The 11155-nt window shown below is 44.9% G+C and overlaps 1 protein-coding gene across 1 annotated transcript in view; it reads left to right on the top strand.

Moving 5' to 3' along the window:
- CACYBP (calcyclin binding protein) overlaps positions 1 to 10891 on the top strand; it is a 16470-nt gene extending 5579 nt beyond the window's left edge. Inside the window, exons 2-6 of the mRNA XM_073643386.1 lie at positions 366 to 576; positions 1081 to 1177; positions 6593 to 6692; positions 7202 to 7296; positions 10392 to 10891. Of these exons, the coding sequence (XP_073499487.1) occupies positions 366 to 576; positions 1081 to 1177; positions 6593 to 6692; positions 7202 to 7296; positions 10392 to 10554 (666 nt within the window). The 3' untranslated portion in view covers positions 10555 to 10891. The remainder of the gene's footprint in view (positions 1 to 365; positions 577 to 1080; positions 1178 to 6592; positions 6693 to 7201; positions 7297 to 10391) is intronic.
- The last annotated feature ends 264 nt before the right edge of the window (positions 10892 to 11155 follow it).

The raw sequence follows: 11155 nt of genomic DNA, 5'->3' as shown, positions 1-11155 counted from the left end.
GCAGTGGTATTCGTAATTTAGCTGATGCACCTGCTGATTGGTGCGACCGGCTGCTTTGTCTCTGGAGACCTGTCACTTCCAACTGTCTTTCAGATGTCTATTGTATCTCATAGGACAGATGTTCAGTTTTTCTGTCCTATCAGAAGAGGGGATATACTGGACAATATATTGGGGTCTGTAGGTGGGATTTTCATCCACTGGCTCTCTGGATGTAGGGATTAGTGAAGCTTTCATAGATCTGAATAAGTTTTTTTTTTGTTTTTTTTTCTCCCAAGTCAGAAAAGTTGCGCAAAGAAGTTTTTCTACTTCTCATCCTTTTTTTTGTCTTACATGAAAAATGAATCATATTTATATTATTTTTCCAGCTCCAGAAAGATCTTGAAGACGTGAAGCAGCTGCTGGATAAAAGCACCAGGAAGAGAGTCCGTGATGTGCTGGTCGTGGAGCAACGAAAACTTGAGACCGAAATTTCCAACAGGCAGCAGCAACAGGCAGGAGAGTCTACGGATGTGCAGAAGCCATCCGCCGTCGTCCCTCCCATGGCCAGCACCTATACCGTGAAGATTAACAATTACGGTGAGTAGTAAACTATAGCACTCCTTGTATCCTTCACTAATGGCGTTATTTTACTATATGGGGCCTAACTTTGCTGCACTAAGATCGCAGCTTGTCTCTTGTCCAGAGGAGCAGAATGTCTGTCCAGAGCAGCAATCAAATATGCAAATTATCACTTAATTCAAGGCCTATGGGTCCGATGAAGATAAACGAGTCCGGCGCTTGTCTGTCTCCATCAGTCCCATAGATAGTGGCTGTTCTCGTGTACAAGAACCGATTCTGTGAATGGCAGCCGCCTGCTCAGTCTTTTCTGCAGAAATCCCGCAGTATGGTTTTGTCAATGAAACAGTTAATGCCGTTTCGGATCCAAAAAAATATAAAATAAAGCTAGGAATGGATCCTAAAGAGAGTATCAGATTTATAGTTCAGGTTCCCGTGCATGTTTGCTGCAGTCTTTTAAGGTGCGGCATTATGGCAGACCACCACTGTTGGCGCTTAGAAATGTGACCGATTCTCTGTCGGCAGGGTGGGACCAGTCTGACAAGTTTGTGAAAATCTACATCACTTTGAATGGAGTTCAGAATATTCCCACCGATAACGTACAAATCCAATTCACAGAACGGTAAGTGAGAATACGGAGTATTGCGGTGTATGTTGCATATGGGGCAGCATGGTGGCTCAGTGGTTAGCACTAGTGTTGAGCATTCCGATACTGTAATATCGGGTATCGGCCGATATTCGCGGTATCGGAATTCCGATACTTAATTCCGATACTTTTACAATATCGGATACCGGAATCGGAAGTTCCCATAATGCCTGCGCTCTGCAGTGTCTGTGAAGGATGACAAGTTGGATGGCAGCGCGATCCAGCCTGTCATCAGAATGCCATCCCAGCGGGGGAGAATTCTCCTGATTGTTTAAAAGCCGGCGGGCGGTATAAAGCCGCCGGCTTTTAAACAATCACACAGCCCCATACTGCTTCCCCGCAGCCTCCCACCCCGATCCTCCGCTCCCCTCGCCACCTCCCATCCCGATCGTAAGTTAGGACCGGGCGGGGAGCGCAGCTCCAAGGAGCGGGGAGTGAAGGACCCGGGCGGGGAAGCCGGCAGTGAAAAGACTTCACCGCCGGCTTTCCCGTTCTGTGCTGCGCTTTCCCGCCGGTTATTTCAAATGAACAGCTGAGGTATCAGGTGATGCTGATCAGCTGTTCATTTGAATTAGCCGCGGTGCCCTCAGAGGGTTCATGTGAGTTCATGCTTGACTGCATGAACTCACATGAACTTTCCCACGGCCACACAGGTCAGCCTCACCTCCCAGACGATCAGACCGTCATGATTAGTGTGTGTGCGGGGTGTGTGTGCGGGGTGTGTGCGCGATGTTTGTGCGGGTGTGCGCGGTGTCTGTGCGATGTCTGCGAGTGTGTGCGGTGTCTGTGCGGGTGTGTGTGCGCGGTGTCTGTGCGATGTCTACGAGTGTGTGCGTGCAGGCAGACATAGGCCGATGTGACACTACTACTCCCATCGGCCTATGTCTGTCCCCCGTCCACTCCTGCCAGCAGGATCAGCTCGATGGGAGCAGTAGTTCCCATCAGACTGATCCTGCTATTTAAATTGCCCTACTGTGTCCCCAATAAATGTTAAATACATGTCATTGGTGGCCAGTGGTTACCTAAAAGAAATTAGTTCATACATTACCTGTCCCCGCCGATCGCCACCTAAAATAAAGTAAAAAATAAAAAACTACACCTATACTCACCAAGACACCTAATTCCCCGAAGCCATCGATCTCCTGTAATAAAATATAAAATAATAAACCACAACCTTATCCTTACCCCTCCGTAGCAGTCCACGAGTGTCCCACGAAGATCTCCAGTTCAGAGCAGCCACATAGAATGTGACCGCTCTGAACCGCTGCCGCCGCTAGAATGACGGGGCCGTAAGGGTTCACCGGAGTTCAGGCAGCGCTGCTCCGGTTAGCTCCTTTACGGCCCTGCTGTATCGTGAGAAATTCCCACGGTACAGCAGTGCCGTAAAGGAGGTCTCCGAAGCTGCGCTGCCTGAATGCACTCCGGTGACCTCAGTCAGTGGCTCCCGCTGCCGGGAGCGGACGTGTTCCCGGCAGCGTGAGCTTACAGCAGCCATGCACAGCTGTCACCATCTCCAGATGTGACAGCTGTGCATGGGAGATCAGCGCAGGAACGTGGACTGGTAACTATTATTTTTAGTAAACTAAGAATTAAATAAAATTGTGTGTTTTATTTCAAATAAATTATTTTTTTCTGGGTGTAGTGTGTTTTTTCTTTTTAACACTTTGTAGGTTAGTAATGGGGGTGTCTTATAGACGCCCATCATTACTAACCTGGGCTTCATGGCAGCTGGCGCTGACATGAACCCCACCACTATTACCCCCTGCCACCGCACCAGGGCAGCGTGGAAGAGCGAGGCTAAGTGCCAGAGTTGGCGCATCCTATGGATGCGCCATTTCTGGGGCGGCTGACGGCTGGTGTTTCTAGCCTGGGAGGGGGCCAATATTCATGGCACCCTTCCTGGGCTATTAATATCAGCCCTCAGCTGTCTGCCTAGCCTTTGCTAGCTATTAAAATAGGGGGGACCCCACGTCATTTTTTTTGGGGGGGTCCCCCATTTTAATAGCTAGTAAAGGCTAGGTATTCAGCTGGGGGCTGATATTAGTAGCCTGGGAAGCTCCGTGGGTTTTACCCCCTTCCCAGGCTTCAAACATCTGCCCCAGCCGTCTGCTTAACCTCCGCTAGAGACTAAAATTATGGGGGATCCCACGCCATTTTTTTTTAAAATAAATCCATTATTTTAACACTAAATGACATTTGAGGAGTTAATAAAGATGCAGTCCCTAAATTATTATTTATTTTTTAATTAATTTTTCCCAAAACTTTTGACGTGGGCTTCGCCATATTTTTGTATGCCAGCCAGGTACAGCATCCAGCTTCTATGAACGCGCCATTTTCCGGGGTGGCTGCGGACTGCAATTTTCAGCGGGGGGCAGAAAGCTTGGGCCTCCCTGCGCTGCAGATTCCATCCCCCAGCTGCCTAGTTGTATCTGGCTGGACACAAAAATAGGGAGAAGCTCCACGTTTTTTTTTTTTTTAATTATTTCATGAAATTCATGAAATAATTAAGAAAAAAAGGGCTTCCCTATATTGTTGTGTCCGGCCAGGTACAAATAGGCAGCTGGTGGTTGGGGGCAGCCCGTTCCTGCCTGCTGTACCTGACTGGACACAAATATAGGGCGAAGCCCCACGTCAATTTTTTTTTAATTATTTCAGGAAATTCATGAAATAATTAAAAAAAAATTATGTGGGGCTTCGCCCTATTTTTGTGTCCAGCCAGGTACAACAAGGCAGCTGGGGGCTGGAATCCGCAGCGCAGGGAGGCCCAAGCTTTCTGGGCCCCACCCGCTGAAAATTGCAGTCCGCAGCCACCCCGGAAAATGGCGCGTTCATAGAAGCGCCATCTTCTGGCGCTGTACCCAACTCATCCAGGGCCCTGGTGCGGTGGCTCACTGGGTAATAAAGGGGTTAAGGCCAGCTTGGCATTATCAGCTGGCCCTAAGCCCGAAATTCATGGGGTCACGCCAATATTAGACATGACCGCCATGAATTTCTAGTAAAGTATTTAAAAAAAACACAAACACCCAGAAAAAAGTCCTTTAATTGAAATAAAGACACAATTCTTTATTGTTCTAAATTAAACCATACTTACAGTCACGCCCATTCCAGCTGAAGCCAACGATCTCCTGCAATAAAAGTAAAATAATAAAGCAACCTCATCCTTACCTTTCCATGGTTCCCAGGACAGCTTCAGCTCTGCTACATCGAGATGACAGGCTGGACCGCAGCAGAACGCTGCCATCCAGCCTGTCATCCCGCAGACACTGAGAAGCGCAGGCATGCTTGCGCTCCTCAGTGTCTCGCTGTGACGGCATCCAGATGAGCCGAGGTCATGTCCAATGAACTCAGCTCACCTCATGTACGTCACTGACAGCGTGGGAAAATTCTCACGCTGAAGCGCTGAGTGCAGGAGAATTCTCCCACGCTGTCAGTGACGTACATGAGGTGAGCTGAGTTCATTGGACATGAACTCGGCTCATCTGGATGACGTCACAGAGAGACACTGAGGAGCGCAAGCATGCCTGCGCTTCTCAGTGTCTGCGGGATGACAGGCTGGATGGCAGCGTTCTGCTGCGGTCCAGCCTGTCATCTCGATGTAGCAGAGCTGAAGCTGTCGTGGGAACCATGGAAAGGTAAGGATGAGGTTGCTTTATTATTTTACTTTTATTGCAGGAGATCGTTGGCTTCAGCTGGAATGGGCGTGATGGTAAGTATGGTTTAATTTAGAACAATAAAGAATTGTGTCTTTATTTCAATTAAAGGACTTTATTCTGGGTGTTTGTGTTTTCTTTTAACTTTGACTATGGGGTTAGTAATAGGGGTGTCTTATAGACGCCTCTCCATTACTAACCTGGGCTTGATGTCAGCTGGCATTATAAGCTGACATCAACCCCAACCCTATTACCCCCTGCCACCGCACCAGGGCAGCGTGGAAGAGCGAGGCTAAGTGCCAGAATTGGCGCATCCATATGGATGCGCCATTTCTGGGGCGACTGACGGCTGGTGTTTCTAGCCTGGGAGGGGGCCAATATTCATGGCACCCTTCCTGGGCTATTAATATCAGCCCCCAGCTGTCTGCCTAGCCTGTGCTAGCTATTAAATTAGGGGGGACCCCACGTTATTTTTTTTGGGGGGGTTCCCCCATTTTAATAGCTAGTAAAGGCTAGGTATTCAGCTGGGGGCTGATATTAGTAGCCTGGGAAGCTCCGTGGGTATTACCCCCTTCCCAGGCTTCAAACATTTGCCCCAGCTGTCTGCTTAACCTCCGCTAGAGCCTAAAATTAAGGTGAACCCCACGCCAATTTTTTTTAAAATAAATCCTTTATTTTAACACTAAATGACAAGTACAGTAATCAACACCGTCACTGTACTTCATATATATGTGACTGACATGTTTCTATCTATCTAATCTATGTGTGATTCTCTATTCTTTCTATTCTAAATTGTTGGGTACAGATGCTGAATTGCCGGCCGGCTTTCTTAAAGAGACGGTGCATGAAAACACTATTATTTTTTTAAATAAATCCTTTACACTAAATGACAAGTACAGTAAGCAACACTGTCACTGTACTTCATATATATGTGACTGACATGTTTCTATCTATCTAATCTATGTGTGAAGCTCTATTCTGTCTGTTATAAATTGTCGGGTACAGATGCTGAATTGCCAGCCGGCTTTTTTAAAGAGACGGTGCATGAAAACACTATTATTTTTTTTTTTTTTAATAAATCCTTTAACACTAAATGACAAGTACAGTAAGCAACACTGTCACTGTACTTCTTATATATGTGACTGACATGTTTCTATGTATCTAATCTATGTGTGAAGCTCTATTCTTTCTGTTCTAAATTGTCGGGTACCGGTGTATGCCGCTGCTGAATTGCCTGCTTTTCATGTAATACATTCTACATTATTCTTAGTTGTTTTCCTTCATGTAGAATTAACCTACAAGGAAAGAAAGGGTTTATTTTCATTCCGATATTTGTGTCCCATTGACTTGCATTGGTTTCCGGTATCGGAATCGGCGATATCCGATACTTTTTGGGTATCGGTCCGATCCAATCCGATACGATATTTCCTGATATCGGAAGGTATCGCTCAACACTAGTTAGCACTGTATGGTGTCTCAGTGGTTAGTATTGTCATTTTGCAGCGCTGGGGTCCTGGATTCAAATCCCGCCAAGGAAAACATCTGCAAGGAGTTTGTATGTTCTCCCCGTGTTTGCGTGAGTTTCCTATAATTTTCAACCCCATATCTCCTGCCTAGAAAATGCCATAGGAAGCAGCGGTCCCCTGCCAGCATGGTGTGTTAGACATTCCCTCAAAAGCAGTCCATACTATAAAGCCAGTTTTATGGGATACTTGCATACATGTATTCTTTGCCATTGCAGGTCATTTGATTTATTAGTGAAGGATCTGAATGGGAAGAACCATGCCATGACTGTGAACAATTTGTTGAAACCCATCTCTCCTGCCGACAGCTCAAGAAAAGTGAGTACATGGTTTCTAAAAGTGCGGCCAATCATTTTTTCTGTGGTCTGCAGAGTTTTTGATTACTATCTACAGGAAACCGACATGTTGGGTTTTTAACAAATGGATCTTTTATGTCTCCTGTAAAAAAACAAAAACAAACTAATAATATGGACAAAGCCACGTTACTCTGAGGTCCCGTTACTTTCCATGGGTGATAGGTCAGAGAAATGAAGATAAGATGTACATTGGTAATGGCTGATAATGACGGCCCTAGAAATGGGATATGCAATGTAAGAAAAGGTTTTTCTAAATGGACACCCACTTTAAATGAATTAGCTGCAATCTATAAGGAAATTAAGAGATCTCGTCTTGGTGCCACTGACCTGGACGATGGATCCGTGTCCTGTGAATCGATTCTCTCATAACCCTTTAATTCTGGGCATGGGCACAAGCAGTGCGGCTTCCATACAGACTCATTGCACGTGTAGACTATAACTTCACACTCTCATTTTTTTGTTGTTTGCCAGGTAAAGACTGACACTGTGCTCATCATGCTGAAAAAGAGGTCCGAGACTAAATGGGATTATTTAACGCAGGTTGAGAAACAAACAAAGGAGAAGGAGTAAGTTCAATGCTTTATTAATGAAGTTCCTCCAGTTATATGGAGAAGTGATAGTAATGTAGCAGCAGGCTCAATAATCGTTCTCCTAAATAACTCGCATTGTGGATTCTGTCTCTAAATAGCAGCACGGAGCAGCTACAGTCCCCGCTCATGTTGGATTGTTCTGCACTGTCTCCAGTCCCGGAGCCTGCGCTGTAATATTACATTTTATTATACAGTGCTGGATACAGGAGACTTTTATCTTGGTGCATAAGAGACTGTTTCATTTGACGTTAATTAGAAAAAAAAAAACCTTATTGTGTGCATTTTTACGCAGTGGACGTGCTCACCATCAAACACTGCAGTGGTCCTGACTGTGGTCCTTGAACGCCTTACACAAGAATCACTTAATTTTTCAGGGAAACTACGGATTCCCTGCAAAATTAAGTTATTTTTGCATCAAATAGTTCAAAGACAGCAGCGGCTCAGGCCCCATGCCGTTTTTGACAATAAGGGTATGTGCACACATTGAGTAAAGTTTCTGCACCATCTCTTGGCAGGAAAAAACGCAGGTGCAAAAACGCCCGTTGTATAAGTCAAAAATAAGCAGCATGTGCATGACACTTCAGGTTTCTCATTCACTTTGCTGGCATCAGGATTGCTTCAGGTTTTGCTAGCAAATCTGCATGACAAAAATGCACCAAATCTGTAACATGTGCACACAGGCTAAGTCACTCCACTGTGTATATAATTGGAGGTAAACTTTAACTAGATGCAGTTACAAGTCATCCCTTTTGTCTTTAGATATAACAAAGAGATATTGTAATAGTTTACATCTGTTGTTTTGGCCATAATACATATGTACACCTAAAAGTCCACTTACACCGCGCAGTGCACAATGTTAAACAGCATCACGTTTGCCTGACGGCGGTCGTTTCATGGGCCGAACCGGCTTGTGATGTGCACTGAACGATCAGTAGGTCCACGTTCACACGTTCAGTATTTTACATCAGTATTTGTACATTAAAATCAGCAGAGGAAAAGTATAATAGAAACACATCACCACTTCTGTATTCATCACCCACTCCTGGCTTACAAATACTGATGCGAGATACTGATCGTGGCCCAATCGATCGTTCAGTGCACATTTATTCTCGGCAGCACCGGTCCTGTTTACAAAAAATGATGCGCTGCCGAAAAACGATCTCTTGTGCAAACCAAAAGATTGTTTCCCCTGACCATAGAACATTTTGCTCGTTCATTGGGTGATCGTGAGCCTGTTTAGACTGTATGATCATCAGGAAATAAGATTTCCTAAGAATACTGGTCCATAATAATCTTTCATTGTAAATGCAACTGTAGTCGGGTTTTTTTCCTGCTCGAACAATCTACAGGCCCTTATTCCTCGTGGTGTTACGCACCTGTATAGGTGATAAGTGCAGGGTCAATGGACCTTTAGTCCAGGTACTGTATGCTTATGCTCCAGAGTTATTGTGAATATTTCCTGCTATCACTCAGGAGCCATCCTGAAGTCAGCGTAGTCTCCTTTAATGCAGTTTTTTGTGTTTTATTTTTCTCTACAGACTATGGTATGGCTTAGAAACTGTAGATAATTTTTATTTCTATAGCGCCAACATATTCCGCAGCACTTTACATTTTAGAGGGGACTTGTACAGACAAGACGTTACAGAATAACAATGATCACATAAAGAATATCAGATACCAGAAGGAGAGAGGGCCCTGCTCTCAAGCTTAGAGTCTGAGCAAATAGGGGAGACACGAAAGGTGGATGGTAACAATTGCTTGTATTGTACAGTCCAGCCATCAGTATAATAAATAAGGTATTCACACAATGCTGCATGAACCGGTCGCCATCCAGTACGTGTATGGACACAGAGGCCTATTAAGTGCATGGAGGGTGTATGAACAGATGACACGAGGGTCCTGATTTGGAAGGAAATTTTGTATGGGAAAAACAGGGATAGTTAGATCAGTGAGGTGAGGCGATAGGCTAGTCCAAAGAAATGTGTTTTTAGGCCAGGATTAAAACTCTGAGGATTAATCGAAGCGTCCTGGGTAGTGCGTTCTAAAGAATTGGCACAGATCGTGAGATTTCTTGGAGACTGGAGTGGGAGGTTCGGATTATTGGGGATATTAATCTTAGGTCATTAGCAAAATGGAGGGCACGGGTAAGGTGGTAGACTGAGACTAGATATAGGGTGGTGCTGAAGCATGGAGCGCTTTGTGTGTGAGGGTGATGAGTTTATATTGAACTCTATAGCGGATGGGTAACCAGTGCAACGACTGGCACAGGGGAGAGGCATTGGTGTAGCGTTTGAGGAATATAATCCTGGCTGATGCATTCAGGACGGATTGGAGAGGGGAGAGTTTAGTAAGAGGGAGACTGATCAGTAGAGAGTTGCAATAGTCCAGACGAGAATGAATAAGAGCTACAGTAAGTTTTTGCTGAGTCAAAGGTAAGAAAAGGTCGAATTCTAGAGATGTTTTTGAGGTGTAGATGGCATGAGCGGGCGAGTGATTGGATCTGGGGAGAGAAGGAAAGATCTGAATCAAGTATGACCCCCAAAACAGCGGGCATGTTGCTGGGGAATAATGGTGGAGCCACATAAAGGCTTCAGCATGAAGGTACATAAAGGCAAAATTGTCTAAAAGATAAATGGAGATTAGAGGAGTTGTGAACTGAGCTGATCTGTGCGGCAAACAAAGGCCAATCCCTGTCTAAATGCACTATTAGGACTTATGCTTGTCCGAGAGGTTCCTCTACTTGGGAACCCCCTTTTGACCCAGAGCTAATAGGGTGCAGCTTATCAGCTATGTAAAACTGCGCTCCCCCTGCAACAGCCCATTCTGGGGAGATCATCATTGGGCAGCAACTTCCCTGTTCTAGGAAGACTCTATTAAATGGGATTTCTGCAATTAGACAACCCCCTTGGGATAGATAATGAATGTAAGTAATGTTGCATGTAATTTCCTTTAACCAAATTTGCAAGGAAAACATGGCTTTGTTAAGCCCAGAAGATTTCTACTTTTGCCATGGTGTGCCACTCTGTATATGTTTTTTTTTTGTATGCTCATCTCCCTTTCTTTAATTTTAGCAAACCATCACTGGAACCGGACGCAGATGGAGACCCCAGTGCCGGTCTAATGAACGTTCTGAAGAAGATCTACGATGAAGGAGATGATGACATGAAGAGAACGCTGAATAAAGCCTGGGCCGAATCCCGAGAGAAACAGTTAAAGGGCGAAACAGAATTCTGAAGTTGGAGGCTTCCCTGCCCCCTTCCCCTTTTTTTGGCCTTAACCAATTCCATATTACAGGGACAGGCCCGGCTTTCACTGCAGTGGAGTTGATCTCCACGTTTTCCATGGTTTACAGTCCGGTTACTTCCCAGCATGAACGCTGCGCAGTTTCTACAGCCCCTTCTGATTGGACTTTCATACAAAACAATGTCAGAGCCTTGACCTGCATATTTCTACTGTCACAGATCCTTCATAAATTTGACTGCAGATATTTTGTCTGGAATGATTTATCTTGTTTTGGAATATTTGATTTGTAAATGTTTTTTTGGTTGTATAATAAACTCTGCCAATTGCATTTAGGTTTGGATTTCTCGAGCATTGCAGCCATCTTGTACATTAGTATAATTTGGTGGGAGAAGGGGACCCGAGATAAACAATGCAAATGTTGTCCTTCACCAGAACCATTGTGCCACCATCCTACAGAAAATTCACTTTCTTTACGCCTGTTGGACTGTCTTTTGATTGCTTCTTGTTCATATCTGCGCTCTGAACGGCTCCGATTCTAATGGCCATTAATTGCTTAGTATGTGTCAAATGGATTTTCACTCAATAAAAAGAT

The sequence above is a fragment of the Phyllobates terribilis genome, unplaced genomic scaffold (assembly GCF_046119375.1).
Source record: "Phyllobates terribilis strain yellow unplaced genomic scaffold, ASM4611937v1 Scaffold_8__6_contigs__length_399053987, whole genome shotgun sequence".
In the NCBI taxonomy this organism is placed as follows: Eukaryota; Metazoa; Chordata; class Amphibia; order Anura; family Dendrobatidae; genus Phyllobates; species Phyllobates terribilis.
This window is presented reverse-complemented; position numbering and strand designations above follow the sequence as displayed.